Genomic DNA, 21,299 nt, shown 5'->3' on the forward strand with positions numbered 1-21,299 from the left:
TACATCAGGTGAAGCACTTTTACACCATATAACTGTGCCCACATAAGGTGAGTTGTTACAATTGGTACAACTTATGTTTAGACAAGCCTTGTGAAAAATAATTAACTCCTCCAAAAGAAACTCAAAGAAGTCCTCATCTAAAATACTGCATCACAATCACAGCCTTTGGAGACCTCACAGGACTTTATTCTTCTACACAGTTGATCTTATCTAAAAGAGAAAGAAACTAGGTTTTGTGCTTTAAAAACAAAAGCACACTAGAGAACTCACCATTGCGGTCTTCAGGTCTAAAGCTCTTCTTTGCAACTTCTGCCAAGGCCCCAATGCCAAGACCAACAGCTAGCCCTTTCAAAGAAAAGGAAAAACAAATGAAGTCAGTGGTGAATGAGCACAAAAATGCCATCTCTGTATGCTTAAGCCATCTGATACATTCGGAGGATGCTGAGAGGTAGCTCTTTTCTAAATCAACCCTAGCTACATAGACTGCAGAATTACCGGCTTTTCCTACCAAAAAAGAAGACAGGATTTTAGCATTTAAAAGTGCATTGATTAGAACAGTCTGGCTTTTATGACAGTATAAGCCAGAAATTCAACACTAACCCACCCTTCTTGTAGATATCTTCTCTCTCTCTCTGGCATGTTAGGGGTATATTATTATTGACTGAAGAGTTCCAAGACACTCAGCTCACAAACAAGCTGCAGGAAAGTGGAACAGTACAGCAGTTCCATACTCCAGCTGTAGCCAAGTCATCGGGAAAATGTATATTTGGGAATGTAGTTTACAAGACAGCTTTTGATAGTCTCAGGAAAGAATAAGCCTCTTGTTCACACTTCAAGAAAACTGCAAGCATGTTCAGAGAGGATGCTAGTGTTGTTTCAATATTACAGGCAAATGCTTAAGCCAAACTTACATAATAAAAGCAATCATAAGTAGCCAGCAACATTTTCAGGCTCTAAATGTCAACTGTGCCCAACGCATCAACATGGTTTATCAACAAGGTCTGGCCTGTGTTATGTAGGAGGTTAGGCCAGATGGTCAAAACGGTCCTGTCTGACTTTGGAATCTATGAAAGCCACTTGCATTGCAATGATTTCCTCAGAGACTGTGCAACTCTTAAATCAGTGCTCCCCCACAAAAGCTGAGTGGGCTCCAAGAGCCATGGTAACAACTACGTATTTTGCTAGGGGTATAGGATGGCTTCCCTCATACTTTTGTTCAGGTTATAACATTTACTTTGGAGCACTTATTCACAAACTAGAAAACTGCCCTTTGCCTGTGAAGCATCTTTGCTCTCTTTATATATTGTCTGACTCTTGTTGCTCACTACTGTTTTGTAATATAGAGCTCGATACTACATGTTTGTCACAAAGGCTGTGGTCACACTAGGATTTAACTTCGGAAGTAATTTCAAAGGGAGACGACAATTTGAAATTCACAGAACAACTACACATAAATTTCTCCTTTCAAAATTAATTTTGAAATATCAAGGCTGACATTTTGAAAGGAAACATGCGCAGTCACTCCCCTGGCCGCTATTTTGAAATATGTCCTCCATGGCGCTGGCCCCCTGGAGCACAGACACACCTTGGCGCAGGAAGCTGAAAGTGTGCCGGCAGCCTCAGGAGCACAAGCTCCAACAGCCACACCCTCCAGCACCCCTTGGAACTGCCGAAAAGTTCCCCTCAGTCATGGCCTGCAGCCAGGACCCCTGTGACACCCAGGGATCCCTGGGCACCGGGCAACAGGGCTCCCAGGAGTCCAGCCAGCCAGCCAAGAAGAGGGGCCCTATATGGCTGGGGCCTGAGGTCCATGACCTCCTGGCCATCTGGGAGGGATGATGAGGTCCTGCTGCACACCAAGGGCCGAAAGCGGACTGCAGCCGCTTTCACCTGCCTCACCCAGATCTTGACCGAAAGGGGGCACCCCTCCCAGACCTCCAAGCAGGTGCACTTGAAGGTAAAGGAGCTGCATCAGGGCACGGCCAAGGACACAGCCAGGTGGTCAGGGTCAGCATCTGACAGCTGTCCCTAATACCACAAGCTTGATCAGCTCCTTGAGGCAAGGGAGGCAGGTCCCCCAGAACAGGCCCTGAACAAAGCAGAGCCAGGAGGAGGTGGTCAAGGAGCCAGCGTTGGGGCCCTCAGCAACAGTGCCCACCCTGCACCCGGAGCCACAGCAGAAGGGGAACAGTGATGGCAAGCGCTGCAGTGAGGGGACCCTCTACATCACCATGCCCATGGAGTGCACAAGCAGGGGCACCTCTGCCTGGGCCTCCCCTGAGCCTCCCAATGCGTCCTCAGGTAGGACTGGGTGTGTCAGGCACCACAGGGCATTTGGGGGGGGGCGGCGCACAGCTTCCACCACAGCCAACATGGGGCTGCCCACACAGCTAGCAGACTCAGCCTGGGACTCCAAGGACTGCTGTGGTCGCCGTCCAGGAGAGGCCCATGCATGGGGCTCTCTGCACGAGCCCATGGACAGCCAAACAGGGCATGTGGCAAATGAGCATGACCAAGCCCTGCATACGTCCCACCCCATGCACGGACCCCACCGTGCCCAGGACACCCCAGGGCCCCCACCCCCACAGGCAAGGAGGGATGGCTGACAGGGATGAGGGCCATTGGCCCATACGGCCTGGTTGCTCGACTGATGGGGTGCCCCCCCCTTCCCTTATGTCTTTACAGCCCTGATGTCCAGGAGCCAGCCCAGCCCCCTCGCTGTACCAGGCAGCCCTGCTGCAGTTGGTGAGGGGGACAGGGTGACACCCACAAGGACCAGCCACCGCATCGAGCAGGCACACCATTGCAGCTGCCTGGAGGACCTTGCTGAGACATACACGCCCATATGGCAGGAGCAGAACTGTCTCCTATGGGAGTGACCTTCGATGGAATGAGCAGTCTGGGACCAGGTGGCCAGCTCCCTTGATGCCCTCACCCAGGCTGTCACCACCCGCCTGCTCCACCAACAGCCCTTGCCGCCCTGCTCCCACACTGCCTGACCCTAGCCGAACAGGAGGAACTGGTGCAGTGGCTGCAGGGAGGCATGCCCACCCCGTGCATGGCTGCTCCTGCTCCACCCCAACCAAGGCTGAGGTCACCACACTCTCACTACACTCCTACCTCCCTGTAGCCCTGGTCCCATCCCAGCCCTGCAGGGGGCCCCCGACCCAGGATGGTCATGGCTCCTGTAGGTGCCATGACTCACATTCCCCAACCCCCGCGAATAAGTAAAGCTCCTCCATCCCCCCCCATTTACATAGCTGGAGATATGGTCAAGTAAAAACAACAGTTATTTTATTACTACAACAAGTGAAATACATGGTGCTCATCATGGTTTGGGTGGGAGCTGTGAGGTATGTGTGCACAGGCGGGGGTGATAGTGGGACAGTGGTGAGGGGTGGGCATGAAGGGGAGGTCATAGGGTGAAGCTAGTGGCAGACACACGGTCCCTGGGCGAAGGCCTGCCAGAAGACCTCCCTTACATGCACCCCGTCCTGGTGCGCCTGGTGGCACAGGGCTGCACCTGGCTGTTCGGAGCGTGGCACGGCCGTGGCTGCCTACCACGCCACAAACAGCTCATGCTTGCCCTCTGCTAGAGTGTGGAGAGCACAACATGCACCCACAACAGCAAGCACACTGGGGATGCCAACCTCCAGGTGCATCAATCAACACCCAAAGCACACCTTCAGGCACCCGAACAGCTGCGCTACCGTGTTACAGGCCTGGCTGAACCGGGTGTTGAAGTGGTCCTGGCTCATGTCTTTGTGACCTGTATAGAGCTGCATTATCCAGGCCTGGAGGGGGTAGACAGCATCAGTGACTATGCACGGGGGCATAGTTGTGCCTCCCACTGGGAGCTCCCGTGGAGGGAGGGAGGTCCCATCCACCAGCCTGCACCCAAGCCAGGAGTTCCTGAAGATGCAGGCATCACGGACCCTGCTAGACTAGCCCACACAAATACCCGTAACTGGCATCCACAAGGGCTTGGAGGACGATCAAATGGTACCCCTTCCAGTTGATATACCATCCACCACTGTGTGAGGTGGGGCCCGGACGGCAATATGGGTGCCATCCAAGGCACCAAAACAGTTGAGGAACCCCAGCTGCTGAAAGCCAGCCATGGAGGCATCCAGATCCCCACACAGATTAGCCAGCGCAGGAGGATGCTGTTGATAGCACCAACAACCTGCGTGGGGCGGAGGGCAAAAGTGCCCATGAGCATGTGGCAGGGTGCATGGGGACATCTGGGAGCCCTCCCCAGGACCTGTAGCAGGTGGATGACCCAGGCTGACTTACTTCAAGGAAAACAACCCCCAATGCTGGCCTTCCCCACCCCAAATTGGTGGCCAACCGAGCTAGCTTCCACAAGGTGATGGCCACACTGCTCTCGAGGAGAAGTGTGAGCCACATTCATGTGTCCTGATGCTGAAGGCCGGGTGCCAGCCACTGGCACAGTTCCAGGAAGGTGGCCTTGGTCATATGAGAATTGCAGCACCAACGCTCATTGTCCCACCCCTGCATGACACAGTCCCACCACTCCTTGCTGGTGGGGTACCACCAAAGGCGACGGCAGATCCTAGGAAGGAGGTGCTCTGGTTGCTCTAGTGGGGGGGGAGGGGAGGTGGCTAGGAAGCCGGATACATGGTCAGCTGCTCAGAGCTGCAGATGGACAGCCACAAGTACAGCCAGCAGGCTGGCCATGAGCTGCGGGATGTCCTCCTCCCCGTGGAGCTGCTGCAGATCCAAGCTATGGCGTGATATCAGGGCTGAACAGGACTCTGCTGGGCTGGGGGACATGTGCTGCAAGCAGTCTGAGCCCTCAGCATGTGCACGGGGAGGGTGTTTGGGAGAGGCCCCTCAAGGGAGTGGCTAGCTCATGCTCCCAGAAGGGCTTGTCAAACGTTCAACCCTTCCTGTGCCATTTCCTGCCCCTTTATTTCAAAAGGAAGCTTTCTACTGTGTAGTCCCTCCATTTTGAAAGGGTGGGGATACTGTGGAAAGCGTAGTCGCTCCACTTCAAAAGATGACATTGCGAAATTATTTGGTATTTCCCCTTTCTAAATGCAGTGCTAGTGTGGTACCGCCCAACAAATCGAGGAATTTTCAAGGAAAGCTTTTATAATCAGAAAGTGCTGATTTACCAAGCAAGTTTCTCAAGTCCTCTATGGACAGAAGATCATAACGAGTAACGCCTTGCTGTTTTGGACCTCCAAAACCTTCTCAATGAATTGGCATTTTCTGATGACAAAATCTTTGCTAGAAAAATTCCTCTCTCTAGTTGGGAGACCCAGCTATGAGTCCATGCTCTAACTGTGTCTTTTGTTTGTAGCTTCCTTGTGGATAAACTCTAGAAGAGCTCCATCTTCAAACAAATTTTGAAACAAACATTTTTTGTGAAATTAGTCTTCTGCACAACCCAATGTCTGCACTCTACTTTAAAGGAGCATAGTAACATGTTTGAGTGCAGAGGTCAGCAACCAAAATAGCAAGAGCAGGCATTTTTTTTCAGTTTGGTAAAAAACTCAATAAATTCAAGAGCCACAGTCTTTAATACATAACATCAAACCATACTTCTTGTAACCCTATTTTAAGAATAGTTTGAACAAAATGATTTGTAATGTGATACGTTTGCTGCAGGACAGTCATAAACATTTTACATATTCTATTTCCTCCCATTTTATGTGTGTGTTTGTACCACTTTCTTCCTGACTTTCATTCCCAAACCAATTCTCTCTGGAGGATGCCAGGTGGAGTTACCAAACATTTTGAGATCACATATTGTTTGCTAGGTATGAGCTACTCATCTTCAGACATTCACCATAATCAGGAGGGTGTTTTTTTTTTGTTTTGTTTTTTTTTAAATAAAAAAAAAAAACAATTTGCAATTATAGCCACAGGTTGCAGACCCCTGTTTGAATGTCTTCATGTTGTCCTTCCGTGGCTCTAACCTTTGTCAAATTATGCCTGCCTGGTTGTATGTATGGGTTTGGTTTCTTTTTTCTCTGCTGTCAACAGCTGCAGCTATATGCTTATGCAATTGTACAACATAAGCAAGGTTATTAATCTTATAACTCATCTCAGAGGTTTATTACTGTTCAGAACTTTAGAATCCTTACCTCTTAAAAATACACTGAAAGTGCAGTTTTATCTTATACTTTAAGTGCAGTTTTATCATATACTGTCAAATCTCAATACCAGAGGATGTAAGTTCAGTTTGAAAGTGAACTGCCTTATCAGAATAAAACATGAACAAAATGAAATCAAAGAAAAATGGTCACTGCTAGTTAATGTTTAATAATAAGCCACTTTTACAACTATGCCTAATCTTGCAGTGGATGTTTTGGCTGTGAAAAGATTAATGCATGAGAGAAAGGTGGAGCCATGTTCTGAGTGGACAGTACGTATACCTACTAACAAGAATATACAGTTAAAATTGGAAGAAAAAGTGTCATCATAACTGCTATTCTTCAAGATGTGTTGCTCATACCTATTCAACTTAGGTGGGTGCACACCTTGCGCATGACTATCAAAGTTTTACCCTAGCTGCTACCCTGTGGGTCAGCTGTGGAGCCCTCTAGAGTGGCTGGCCTGGAATCCTATATGTAACCCTAGCGATCCAACCACCCCTCAGCTTTCTTGCCAGCTACTTCAACAACGGGGAAGAAAAGTGGGTTTTGAAGAGATATGAACAACACATCTCAAAGAACAACAGTTCCAATAGTGAGTAACCTTTTTTTTTTTTTTTTTTTTTTTGAGTGCTTGCTCCTATCTATTCAAGTTGGGTGATTCACAAACTAAGCCTAAGAGGAGAGATTGGAGTCACTGAGTGGCTGATTCAATGACAGCGGACCCAAAGGCCATGCCCATCTGGGCTGCTGCACAATGCCAGTGTAATAAAGCGTGTACAGAGGACTGTGTTGCACATGGACAGATTTCCTGCAGAGGCACGCGAGCCAGGAAGGCAGCAGAAGAGGTCTGAGCTTGCATAGAGTGCGCCACAACAGACAGTGGGGTGACCTTACTAAGGTCGCTGCATGTCTAGATACTGGACGTGATCCAGGAAGAGATGCTGCCCATTTGAAGGGGCTTTTGGTTTCACTGCAGTGCGACAGCCACAAAGACCTGAGAGGTCTTGATCCATATGATGTAGAAGGCAAGCATCCACCTCAGGCGGGGAGCTGAGAGGTTTAAGCACAGAACACAGGAAGCAAAATATCCTGGCCAATATGGAAACCAGAGACCACATTCCTAAGGAAAGCTAGGTGACAGTGGAGTTGAACCTTGTCCTTTAGGAACACTGTGTATGGGGACCCCAACATGAGGGCTTAGAAGCTCTCACACCCTTCTGGAAGAGGTGAGCTCCACCAGGAAGGCCACTTTCCAGGAGAGGCAGAGAAAGGAGCATATGGCCAAAGGTTCAAAGGGTGGGACCCAGAGCACCAAGTTAAAGTCCTAGTCCAAAACTGGCCAGCAGGCAAAGGTGGGGCATGCCCTTGAGAAAGCCTCCCACCATGGGATTCATGAAAATGGAGCACCTGCCCTCATCTCACAGAACTGGAAGGGATCTTGGGAGGTCACTGAGGCCAGTCCCCTGCCTTGTTGGCAGGACCAAGCACCATCCCTGATAGATATTTAAAATAAATAAATCCTATTTGTCCCAGACCCCTAAATGGCTTCCTCAAGGATTGAGCTCATAACCCTGGATTTAGCAGGTCAGTGCTCAAATCACAGAGCTTTGCCTCCCCCGACTGGAATGCCGAGATGGCCGCCAGGCAGACTTTTCAGGAAGAAGCAGCGAGATCTTGATGCTTCAAGGAAAACAAAGTAGTCCAACACCAGCTGGACAAGGGTAGACACAGGTATAAGGTTGTGCTGACAACACCAGGAGAAGTGCATCCACTTAGCCAAGTACAAGAATTGCATAGACGGGTTGCAGCTGCTGAGAAGGACCTGCCATACTTGTTCTGAGCATGCCTGCTCGGAGGGGTTTAACCACAAAGCTGCCACACCAAGAGGCGAAGGGAACGAAGGTCTGGGTGGTGGTGATTATCATAGTTTTGTGTGATGTTCAAAAGCATGGGAAGCCAAATGGGTGGAAGCACAAAGACCTCCATCAGCATGGGGTACCCGTGCTGAGAAGCCCAAGCCAGGGCTATCAAGGTAACATCCGCAAAGTCCCTGAAAACCTTGAGGAGCATCCTGTGAACAAGGGAGAATAGGGAAGGCGTAGAGCAACCCTGTGTTCCATGGTATCAGGAACTCACCTGCTGAGGAGGTGGGACTGAGGCCACAGGAGGAGGAAAACTGAGGACATCTGAAGTTGCTCTGGGGGACACAGTAGTCCAAGCCAGGGAAAGTCCCACCTCTGGAAGACGCAGCAAAGGACGTACTCATGAATCACCCACTCGTGGGTGTAAAACCGGCGACTGAAGCAGTCTGCCAGCTGATTCTGGACCCCAGGAGATAAGATGCCTCCAGGTGGATAGAGTGGGCTATGCAGAGCTCCCAGAGGAAGTGAGCTTCCGAGCAGAGCAGGGAGGAGTGTGCACCCCCAAGAGTTGATATAGTACATGGCTGTGGTATAGGAAAGCTAGACAAATGAAGCAAATGTCCTTAATCTCGTGCACACCGATGTGGAAAGATAACTTCTACAAACCACATCACCTCAGTGTCAAGTTGCCCCAAGTGGGCCCCCCAGCCCAACAAACTCATCTGATACTAAGGACATGGTAGGTTTGGGGTGTGTGAAAGAAAATGCCAACCAACATGTTTTGGGGATTCAGCCACCATCAGAGTGTGTCAGAGACATGTCATGGTATCATGATGGCCATTGTCCATACTATCCCAGTCAGGGCCATACACAAATGCAAACGACACTTGCAGGGGGTGAAGGCACAGCCTGGCAAACGGGACCATGTATGTGCATGCTGACATGCAGCACAGCAGGCTGAAGCACATCCTGACTGTGGAGGCTGGAAACTCAGACAGGGAGCACAGAAGCTGGGCAAGAGTCTAGAATTGCTGATCAGGAAGGAATGCCCTCATCTTGGTGTGGTTGAGAACTACCCCAAAGAACTCTATACACTGAGTCAAGAATAATGAGGACTTTGCCAGAATGAGCATGAGTATCAGCACGTCCAAAGTTTGCCTAGCGAGAGCCACCTGTGCTTCCACCTGAAGAATGGCCCCACAAGAGCCAATCGTCCATATATACATGAACCTGAACCCCACTGTGGTAAAGGAAGGCCACCATCACCACCATGCATTTCGTAAACGTTCTGGGGGCTGTGGAGAGCCCAAAGGGAAGGGCCATACACTGAAGGTGCAGGTGGCCAAAAGTAAAATGGATGTAGTGCCAACAGCAAAGCGCTGGGGGATCTGATGTAGCAAGAAGTACTCAGCCACAGTTTCAATAGCCCACACAAGTAGTAAGGAGGAGCTGAGAGGCGTCGGGTCGTATATAGGGCTCTGCATGAGCACCACTCCAGAGAGCTTTGCAGCCAACCTGACAAGTAACAGATAGGGTAAAAGTTTCCGACAGTCATGTACATAGCATGCACACACCTACCTTGAAAAAGATATGAACAAGCGCTCAAAGAACCATGCCATTATGCCACGAGAATCAGCTGGTTTGCACCCGCTCTTTTAGACTGGCACCACAGACTTATTCTTCATGGGTAGCTTGCTTGTGTACCAAACACACAATCAAAGCCATCTCCCAATACAGCCATACTGGTTGTTCATGTGTGTCTACACCTATGTTGCCTGGCCATTTTTGGTCATTGCATCATGGAAAACTCTCTCACGGTGTTCAGTAGGAGTTTGTGGATATGCATATGGAACGTCTGCTAGTAAACAGTATGTGTGTCAATGTATCCTGCTACATCCTGATTGCAGAGCTGGTACGTGGGGCTGACAGGGTTGGTTACCTGAATATGACTGGGGTCCCAAATTACAAAACAAAATATAACTCATTCAACACCAAATCTGTTGGTAATAAAACAGAGCTTTTAACTGCAGTGTTACCCCTATTCTGAACTAGTTTGGCCCCAGCAAGCCAGTGTGGTTAGGGAAACAGAGCTTTAGAGCGTTCTCCCAGCATTTTAGGTAAACCACCTCCAGAAGGGGAGTAGTTAACAGTCCTGGGAGCCTGTTTACAATGGCACTTTATACCACTGTAATTTGCTGCATGGGGGGTGAGGGTGGCGGGAGGAAGTTTTACAGCCAAGTAAGAAAGTTTCATCTCAAAGTGGCACTGTACATAAGCCCTTGGAAATAGTTTTCACTTTACAATGGTACAAATGAGATCAGAATCTGGCCTAGTGGTCATCATCCCTCATGCTGAAGAGTTTATAATCCAAATTTAAGAAACTACAATAGAACAATTCACCCTGGGAAGAGGCTGCAAGGGTTTACGCTGTACAAAACAAAATACTAAAAAAGGAGTTTGTTAAAAAGCATGAGTTTCTTAAAATGGACGATTCTGTGGGCTCTTCCGCTGGAAAACAAACAAGTACCAGCCAATAACAAAACAGAAGAAGAAAAAAGACCTAGGTCTAGGCAAGTGAGGCACTGACTGCTCTTTTGGACTCCAGGCCTCACAGACTTAAAAGACTTTAAATCACTGTTGTGGTGTGAATCTGAGTTACTGTCCTGAGAAACATTATACTACTGGGTGATCAGCCCACGGCTCTCAAGCCGCATACCGCTCTTTGAGCCACTAAATGTGGTTCCTCCTCAAAGTCATGTGCCAGGAGTGCTGTCTGTTGCTCTGTGCATGCACCCCAGTGCTTGGTGGAAGAAGCATGTGGCGACTTCAGTGAGTTGCTGGCATCAAATAGCGGAGAAAGACTCGAGGGTGCCTGGCTCAGGGTGGGGGAATTGAGTTAGAGTGGAGGAGAAGCACTGAGTCATGTATCATATGTTTATTTTTATCTATCTCTATATATAGATAAAAATGAATATATAATATGCAGCTCTTTGCACTCTAGCCACATGGGTCTTTGTCCTCTGTGGCTATCTGGTTGACCACCCCGTTATACCAAATTCAGTGCAACATCGCCACAAGAGGTCTGCTGATAAAATGAATTATTTGGAAACATAACAGAGAATAAGACAATATAAAAACCTGGCCTAAACACAGTAGGGGAAGGTTCAAAGTGCCATGGGGCGAGTGAGATCGTGCCGCTTTGAGTGTAGATATACAGCAACAAAGTCTGCAAAGACAGTAACAGACTGTACTGCAAACCCACTTCATTCATGAAGAAAAAGCAAACAAGTCAGGCAACAAGCTAGTACAAATATTTTGAATAACCTGAAGAATCTTATTCCCATGGAGAACATATCAGGCAGTCTCCTCCTCAAGATCAGGGTCATCTCACTGATCCTTGAGGTTTACACAGAGCACTTCTTTATAGAATCTAGAGTTTTCAGTTTCACATCTCTCTTGATTCTGTGTTAGTTACTGGAAAACAGCAAAATTAAGAGCACAATCCTATTTCATTGCTAGCGTGTAACACCACTGACTGCAACAGAATTACACTAGGGACTATTATAAACTTTATTTTAAAAGACGTTGGATTTTCCTTTTCACTGAACTCATTTACCATTTACTGTTATGGCTGCTTTAGGGAACTTCTTAGCTCGCACAAAGAGACTGCTCACTTTCCCCCTTTCCCCTTCCTGCAAACTGCAAATATTTGCACTATTTAGGCATGGCAGGATTTGATTTACATCCACAGACATGAGTAAACATCCAGTTCAGCTGACAGATTGAAATCAACAAGCCAACATTGATCAGTAAGGAGAAGTGGAAGTGCATCGTTCTCTCTTTGCCCCTGAAGAGCCCAGATGTCACTGGCCTTGCTGCAGTTCAGAGGGCCCTTGCTGTCATGCATCCATTAGCTCATTCATCTGACAGCTGGACTGCAATGGGCTCCATGACCTACTGCAAGGCCAGTGACACTAGGTCCCTGCAGGCCCAAGGAACAGGGAAGGCTACAGCCCTGGCCCAGCAGAGATCTCTCAGCACAGACTGCAAGGACAAAACACACTCACTGCAGGGGAGCCCACCTTGATGCTGAATGGTTATGTCCTCTTCCTCAGAGCTCTGCTCTGTCATGTTAAGAGTAAAAGCTGCCCTCTTCCCCATCCTCCCCTGCTTCTTCCCCAGCCCTTGTGCCAGCAGGGATCTAATGTCACCAGAAAACCACACACAGCCATGGTGGAACTGCAGAAAGCCCCGCTCACTTACTCAGTGGCCAGGAGTTTGGGAGCCATCCATGGGCGGAAACTTTTCAGCGGTACCCAAAAGCTCACCCTCTTCCTTGCATCCCTGGCTGGGGTCCCGGGTTCTGTCATGCCCAGACCACAGCCTCTCGCATCTTTGGGTGTCTTGGGTACCTCTGTCATGCAGGGCCCCCCATGAAATAACTGGTGTCACACCAATCAACACTGACCTACCCCCCCAAACCTATATCTCACTTAATGTTCAGCAACCATAAAACTCACAAAAATGAAAACTGATCCCCACTGCCAAAATTAGGCAACAAAATAAAAATTGAATCCTGCCAAGCCTATAAATATTGCAAAGGAATAATCAGACCAGACATTTATTTCGCAACAAAAAAATCTACTAAATATTTTAGAAGTTCTGTACCTGTCTGCCCATCTGTCTGTCTGTTCAAGAATTCCTCCTAAATGGTAAGAGCTAGGACCACCACATTTGGTATGCTGCTTCCTCTTATCAATAACTTAAGATAAAGGTTTGGTTGTGGCAGGATAATAGGATGTGCCTGGAATTCAATTATTTCTTGTTAAATGGAAAGGGTGTCTGATAGCAGGGACAATTATAATGCTGAATACCCACAGGGCGTAACAAGATGCCAAAGATGGGGCCAGGACAGCTATAACCACACCAGGCCAGCAGGGGTGGAGACAGGGATGGCTATCTACTACATATTTCAGAGAGTTTGTCTGTGTGTCCTCTTGCTGGGGGACATGCATCCCCTTTCCTGCCTGTGCCTGCTGGACAGACTTCTCACCGGGTCCCAAGCTGGTGCAAAGAAAGAGGGTTGGGGTAGTCCTCTTGCCCCACAGCAACCTACATCTGACCCCTCATCCCAAGCCCCACCCCAGAATAATGATTTAAATGAAGACAAACAAAACTTATTTTAGTTAAGGACCCAAGCAATGCCCAGCAAATCTTCTAGCATGTTAATATTTGTTTTTCCAAAATTCTTCCATATAAACAACAGCCTTCAGGATGGGTGGGTCTGACCTATCCAAACTGTTTCCTCTGAGTTGTCAGCAGCCTTCTGTAACAAAATCTACACACTTTTGGGCTGATTTTCAGAGGTGTCGAGCATCAAGCGCTCTCACTGAAGTTAAAAAGAAGGCACAATTGCTAAGCACTGGTATATAGGTAATTTCATGGCTACAGACTACAGCTTTCATTTCCACCAATGGATTATTTTAGTTATTTGCCAGATGTCTGCCAATTCACATTACTCTACAAACTGAAATCAAAACATGAACCATCTTAAGAGACTGTCTGTCCAAAAGGAATGTGCTCACTGAGCAACGGACATAACAAAGCTCATGAATACTGAACAGCATGTTATTACTCTGTACAGCTTGCTAAGCGCTGAAGGTGGAAGCCATTTTCCCCTCTAGCAGCATGTGCGCTGAGCATGGTTATGTTGTTATACTGCCAGCATTATACACTGCGCTGCAGTACAGGACAGAATGACCCATCTGTGTGCAGCAGCTTTGCACAGCACGATTCTAACGATTGGCATTGATTGCCCTAGATTCCTAAGCACTGCACTCAAAAATATTTAAAAGTAATCAGTCCTGTAAATATTTTACTTCAAATAAAAAAACCGAATCCATATATTAAAGCTGGGCCTGTACTTTGTGGCGAGTTGCTCAGAAACCAATTTCAGCTAGAATGAGTCTGTGGCAAGTTTCTAGCATCTAACAAGCTCAGTAAAACAAGAAGCTGGAAGCACACTCTGGAGTTGTGCTGCATTAACATGTCAGCAGAACCAAGCATGTATAATGTATGAGAGGGGAAAGTAAAGTTTAAGGTAGGGATTTACTTCTAGTCAGCATTAAATTCCAGTTTGTTCATAGTGTTCAATACACACTCTGCAGGAAAATCCTCCAGCTCTAAACCAGTCTACACCTCTGTTCCCAGAAAGGCAGTGATTCCAGGCAGGGTCCCAGCAACAGAACACATACTTAACCGTCTGTTACTTAACCTCAAGTATTCCTGATCTGGCATGAGAGCTGTGATAAGATGCTGGAAGACCTGTATACACATCTAATTAGATGTTAGAAAACATCTAACTTCTTCCAATTCGTAAGAGGAAAAGAAAGGTACCTGTCTTGTTTCTGGTGTAAGAGGAGAACAGAAAGAGGCAGGTCCAACCTGAAAGACTGGGTACCCAATTCAGTACACTCTTGAGAGAGCTGAAATCTAAACCTAGATTTTCACCTCCCCATCCATCCCCAATAAATCAGAAGCATCCCTTCCCATAATAAAACAAACTAAACTGTTACTGTCCCTCAAGAAAGCTGGCCAAAGATCAAATGCGACTCTGTAATTACATCTTTTTAATCCAGGAGTGAGCAAACTTTTTACATCAGGCCCTGATTTGTGTCCCTGCAATTAGCAGGGCCCCCTCAACCTGTCTAATACAATCCAAACCAATGGAAATTTTGCTTATGTTCATAAAAAAACCTTTTGTGGCACATAAGAAAATAAGTGTGTATAATATAAATACTTCATTAAACTGTTATATAAATGTGAATACACGTACATAAAAACAGTATTTCAACATTTTAAGGAGATGGATGATCCCGAGACCCAGCAGTCAATTGTGCTGCGCTCCCTTTGTGAAATTTCATGCCTCCCCCCGCCCGAGGAGGCCCACCTCCCACTTTGCACACTCCTGTTTAATCCATATTTACCTCTCCTGGAGAAAGATATCCCAATTATTCAAATATACTCTAAAAACTTCCTCCAATCCCACATGCCTCTTCAAATGAGACCAATGCATATAAAGATCTCAAAGTTCAGAAAGAAAAGACAACTCAGAACTCACTGTCCATTTGCTTGATATTTGAAGCTAGATTACACTCCAGTGGACAAGGGCAGTGATTCTTCTACGCAAAGATAACAAAATCTGGCTAGTTCTGAGCCACTGAGAAACACAACTACCTCCTGTAAGTATTGCAACAGGCAGCTGATGGAACAGAAAAGGATCATATCCCAAAGCCATGTATTTTTGCCGGATCATTGCACTCTTATTCTCACACACAATCTCAAATCACTTCAACACTAAGAAATAAGGATGAAGCACAGGTGCTAGTAACTTCCATTAATCTATAAAGCATGTGCAACACTGCACCCCATATCTTTCATAGTGATATTACTATGGTATAATTATGACAATTATTCTATATTTTGTACACAATGGGTCAGTGTGAGGCATCATGGGAAAAGTTATGATTTGCTGAATACAATTACACTCATCCCTTGCTATACGTGCACAATTGGTTCCCAACTTTCTGCTTGTAGGTGAAAACTCATAGGAGGGACACTAAACTCACCTTAAAATACATGTAGAAGTCTCTGATTGGTTCCTAGTCCTCCTAACTCGGCAAAGGAGTGGCAGCACGTGGTGCCACTTCTGAAAGGTAAGTCAACCTTGGGTTGTGGGGAAGGGGGTCGTTGGAGAGAGTTAAAGGCTGGGGGCAGTTTGGGACCATGAGCGGAATGGAGGGTTAGAACCTGGTGGCAGTTTGAGACCATAGGGTGGGTGGATGGGTGGGAGCATTCAGGCTGCTGCAGGTTGGGTGTGTGGGGCCAGTGGTGGGGGGGCGGGGGTCAGGTTGCAGCCGGCAGAGGGTGGTAGGGCTTGTATTAATGGGGGGGGGGGGGGGGGGGAGTTCACTCATCTAGTGAACAAAGGTAAGTATGTGTGTCCCTCGTTTAAGCGAGTACTTGTAAGTAAAGCACTTGTTTAACAAGGGATGAGTGTATCCTATTTGTGTGCATGTATATTTTTGTATCTAAAGATAGAAATATTGGTTACCTATCTGTATTTCAATCATGCTTACTATGGGTGACACCCACAGCTAGCCCTTCTGGTACAATAAAAACAGACAATACTGGTGGTCCATTCACAAAGACAATGGATCTGGGAAGAACTTCACTTTTACATGGTGTGAATGTTTTGGCCAGCCTGTAAGCAATGGAATCTGTAACACTACAAATGTATAACCAGATCACGTCTCTGGACTCAATCTTGGGTTGTCGTCAGCTAAGTTCCCCATAAGTGGTACAACCACACAGCTGCCTACCTAGCCCCATACAAAGTGGGGAGGAGGGCCACTCTACCCCAACTTAGCCTCTAGCCTGGTGGCTAGGGATTGGGGGCCTGAACAAGGCACCTCTCCACTAGCCTGAATACAACCGCAGCTCAGGCCCATAGGAGTCCTCCTGCTGCAGCCCAGAGGGCTGAGACTGTATGATAACCAGAGCAATCTAGGAGGACCCAGAGTCATTATGCCCTGCCCTGGCACCAGATCCTCCCCCCTGCACATACCCCCTCCCCTGCACGCCACACTATCATAGAGCCCACACCCCCAGCCAGAGCCATTCTGCATGCCCACCTCTGTCCCAGACCTGAGCCCCTTGATCCTAGCCCCACTCACAAATCCGTATCCCCTGACGGATCCCTCACACTCCTGTACCCAAATCCTCTACCCCAGGCCTGAGCCTCCTCCCACACTTAGAACCCCTGGGCCCCACCCATGCCACATGAATTTTGTTGTATCACATATCCCCTTCATATTGGTACACATACCAAAATTCATTCCACTCAAGGGTGGGAAAAATTAAAGGAAACACTAGTTCTCAGCATTTTTCCACAAAGTAGTCTGAAAATCAAGTTTTGAAACAACGGATTTCTGTCATACACTAAAACTATATACGACATGGCGTGACACTGTTCTTCACTCCCTACACAAGAAAACTCCTGGAAACACCTAAGTAAAAAAGTCTGAAGGGGGGGCGGGGAGTGCTAGACCCCGCTCAAAGCCATTTGCAGTCTATATATGAAAGAACAGGCAATTCCCATAAGTAAAGCAAGTGCAGCTTGTACCTTGAGAATATGCAGTCTGTTTGTATCATCAACTAGGGTGAGAATTTCCTAATGCATATCCTATTTCTCCAGCAATTTAGATTACCAGGTAAAAATACAAACAGTCCACTTGGATTTGTTTCCTATCACTTTTCAAATATACCTTTTTGTACCAAATAAACTTAATTTTGCTTTATCCAAACCAGCGAGTGCTAGTGAAATGCAAGAAAAATCACAGCTTGAGCGCAAAGACTGTTGCATATTCCTCTCTTTATTTGAGGATGGGGGAGCATGAAGTCTATGAACTCGACAGTTCCTTATGCAGAGCAACATAGTAAAATGTGGGGGTTATGCTCCAGAGGGGTACCTAAGCTGGGAAGCTGGTAATTATTTTAGCTGTAGCCTCTCTATCGTGCGTTCATGCAGAAAGCCTGCATGAAACAGCAGCTGGATGTGTCCCCATCTATGTGAATGCTGGTATAAGTGAAGGACTAGGACTGGGTCTGTAGCACAGCACAGTGCAAGTGGGAGTTCAGACTGATGGGTCAGAGGGCTTCAGTGTAACTCTGTTAGAGGTAGCACCCCAGGAAGAACCTGTCATAACATGCTCACTCTCAGGGTTCCCCTTCACTGTTCAACATCCCATCTCTCCTGCCCTTCCTCTATTCTGCAGCATATCCCAGACTTGGTTCTGCAGCAGTTCCCAAACCTAAGTAGCATAACTGGTACTGCTCTTCAGATCAACCTAGGTACAGTCACCTTGTCTCTAGCATCTATTCTACTGAGAGCAAAAGCTGAAAGGAAATGTGGGTGGAGAAACACCATGTTGATCCTGAACTGTCCAGCAGATCAACTAGTCCGAGTGCTGAAATGGGGAACGTGCTTCGCCTTATGTTCACTCTGCCTTTATTGCAATGAAAGCTAGTACACAGTACTTTTCTGGGACTCAGAGCAGAATTCAACTTCCAGCTTAGTCACAGAATTCCTCTGCATTTCTGCACAGGTCACTTAATCCACCCTGTGCCTTTGCTCCACATATATAAAAATGGGAGTGGCACTCTCACAACTCTCCTGAGAGACAGGAGACGACATCTAGAAGGCTTGTTGGGCAACCAGATATGATTGTATGTTGACATATGTTTGACTGAGTGCATGTATCCCCTCTAAGCCTCTGCAGCCTTGTGCAAACAGCTAGCATGGCAGATCTTGAGTGAACCATCCAAAAACCACAATATTTGTTAAGGGACGAAAGCACCAAGCCAGGCTTATTGTTGTCAAGTCACAGTACCAGTATTCTGTAGACTCTACTGGATAAGTAATACATGCACATCCATAACAATGAATCAGCTCAGTGAATGGCAGGATTTCATTTCTCCCCAGACTGAACAAAAATACTGCTTCTGGGCTGTATCTTTATGTCCTGATACGCACAAGTGAGTTTTTCTGCCCATGACATAGTTACTTGCCCCCTGTCATGGCTGGTTATAACCCATCAAGTTACAGTAGTTTAATTAAAATATTACTATTACATGCTGTCATCCTGATCTTTTTATTACATACTGTCATCCTGACCTGTTTTAGGTTGGACCAATGTGTTACTGTTATCCCTGGCGAATGTTTTTGTACCATCCTTGATATCAGGGTGCTCTGGTACCTCTTGATATTGGACTATGTTTCTGCAAGTACTCTGTGACTAGCAATTTTTAGCCACGTGTATTTCTGCAATATTAATCCTGTTCTCAGATTCTGTGAACAGGTCCTGACTCATACCAGGCCTCTGAATCAAGGTCTTTGTCTCAGACTTTCTTCCTACTACACCAGGAACTAGTGATAATGGCCATGGGAGATTTTTGCTATCCTCTCCTCAAACTCAAATACTGGGTAATGGACAGAACCTCCAAAAGAGGCAGGGGCATGCGAAAGAAGTCTGGAGAGCAGCTATCCTGACCCTCCAAGGCTGACCTCAGCCTCAGTTAATGGTTTAGTGATTACACTTTATTCTCTGAACAAGCAGACAGGCTGACCTTGTTTGCCACTTGTACCTGGTACTCTGTGGATAGTACAATTCCTGCAGGCCATCAACAACCTGGAGCTTGGCTGGCATTTCCAGGCAAGACAAAAGTGAACAATGCACCACAGGTCTTCCTGTAAGTTAGTTTTGTTCAAGGAAGACAGGACCATTAGGACATTTTAAAATAAAAAATAAACAAACACATAAAAAGCCTAAGAAAGTAAACAATTGATCCTGCTGATTTTACACTGGATCTGCAGTGACTGCCTTGATGTCTTACTGGCAAGTTGCCTTTGCTTAGGACCTCTGTCACTGTAGGGATGTTAAGCAGCAGCATATGCATATCTAAGAAACATCAATGGCTGTAAACAGTTAATAAATTCTCCACTTGTCGGTTACTCCTGCATCAGCTCCCATACAACACACGGCTACATTCTGTAGCACTTTTCAAACAATTAACAAGCAATTTCAAAATGAAAAAAATCCCATTCAGCACCTCCAATAACTGAGCCCTGAGATTTGAAGCTAACTGTGATTGTTGAAGAGGAGCTAAAGGTATCACACAAGCAGTATACACACCACCAGAGTTTTAAAATGTATTCTAAAGATTTAATTAAAATAAACTAAGACAATCATGTTCTGGTGTTAGCAGATATATAGTAAATACAGATACTAGCAGATATAAACTAAGACATACTGTGTTTATTAAGCAGCGTATCTGCAGGACAAAAATATTCTAAACTTATAATAAGTAATGTACAGAAGCTGTCAAACTGTAAACAGACCCAGGTCTTCACAAATACAGACCTCCCACTTCAAGTATTCTGAGGGTACAGTTCTCTCTCTCAAACCAGCCAAGACCCAAGTCCTTTAATTAAAGAGCTTTCCCTCCTACTGCAAATGATCCAGCTTCCCCTGATTCTGTATTACCACCTCATTACTTCAGAGGAAAAAGACTCCTTCAAGTATTAGTCCACTTGTTCAGCCGCCAAAGGAGTGACTTTGGCTACTGAATCAACCTACCTGCTGCATGACTCCTACGAGGGGCTAACAAGTTCACAAGTAAGAGCATACTTCTCTCTACTCTTATAGAAAAAAAAAAAAACAGATACGCAGGAAGAATCAAGGGTGGTGGGGAAACTGAATAAAACCCCCTCCACCCTTACACCAAGACCCAGAAAAGCAAACCAGGCCCCAAGAACAGGCTGAAAACAACAGACACCTTTTTATGGTGCTTGAAACTGAAGGCAAAAACAGGTGAACCAATGTAGGGGGTATGAAATGTTTTCCAAGCGGCCATGGCTATAAACAATAGGGTTTTTTTTTTTTTTTAAAACTTAAAAAAGTTTCACTTCTCCCCTCCCCACCAACTTTGCGTAAATTTCCAGCTTGAAGCATGAGTCAACTTTTCCTCATGTTACAGCCTTAGATGCAGAGGACTAGACACGTATGCCCATAGCACTGAAAGACCAGTGACAGCTGCCATTTCACATCAAATAGCTGTGAAAGGGCCGCGTGGATAAATCTGGTTAAAAAAATAAAATAAAAAAAAAAATATAAAAAAAGGCAGCCAGCTGTAATGCAACATGCTTTTCTCAAAAACACCGGTTAGGGCAGTGGTCATCAATCAGTTTACTGAGAGGAGAAGGACAACTCAGTCATTTGAGCATTGGCTTCTTAAACCCAGGACAGTGAGCTCAATCCTTGAGGGGCCATTTAGGGGTCTGGGGCAAAACAGATTTGAAAAGAAGAAAACTGAGTCAGGGACAGTGCTTGGCCCTGCCAAGAGTGCAGGGGACTGGTCTTGATGACCTCCCAAGATCCTTTCCAGTTTTATGAGATGCATATCTCCATATATGTTTATTTTATCCACTGGTGAAGCCTACAGCCTCTAAGACATGATCCTTACTGTCTTGGCTGGGAGCCTAGCAAGTACCAGAAGTGGGATAGCTCAGTAGTTTGAGCACTGGCCTGCTAAATGCAAGGTTGTGAGCTCAATCCTTGCAGGGGCCATTTAGAGACCTGGGTCAAATAGCTTTTTAAAAAAAAAGGCAGCCAGGATGGTGTTTGGTCCGGCTGCGAGTGCAGGGGACTGGACTCAATGACCCGTCAAGGTCCCTTCCAGCTCTATGAGA

At 46.6% G+C, this 21,299-nt stretch overlaps 1 protein-coding gene across 2 annotated transcripts in view; it reads right to left on the reverse strand.

The window, feature by feature from the left end:
• Positions 1 to 21,299, reverse strand: part of COQ8A (coenzyme Q8A) — a 90,235-nt gene that overhangs the window by 36,231 nt on the left and 32,705 nt on the right. For both annotated transcript variants that reach the window (XM_074989869.1, XM_074989870.1), the window contains one exon: positions 271 to 345. In XM_074989869.1, coding sequence (XP_074845970.1) covers positions 271 to 345 — 75 coding nt within the window. The remainder of the gene's footprint in view (positions 1 to 270; positions 346 to 21,299) is intronic.

This window comes from Carettochelys insculpta, chromosome 3, assembly GCF_033958435.1.
Source record: "Carettochelys insculpta isolate YL-2023 chromosome 3, ASM3395843v1, whole genome shotgun sequence".
Classification (NCBI taxonomy): domain Eukaryota; kingdom Metazoa; phylum Chordata; order Testudines; family Carettochelyidae; genus Carettochelys; species Carettochelys insculpta.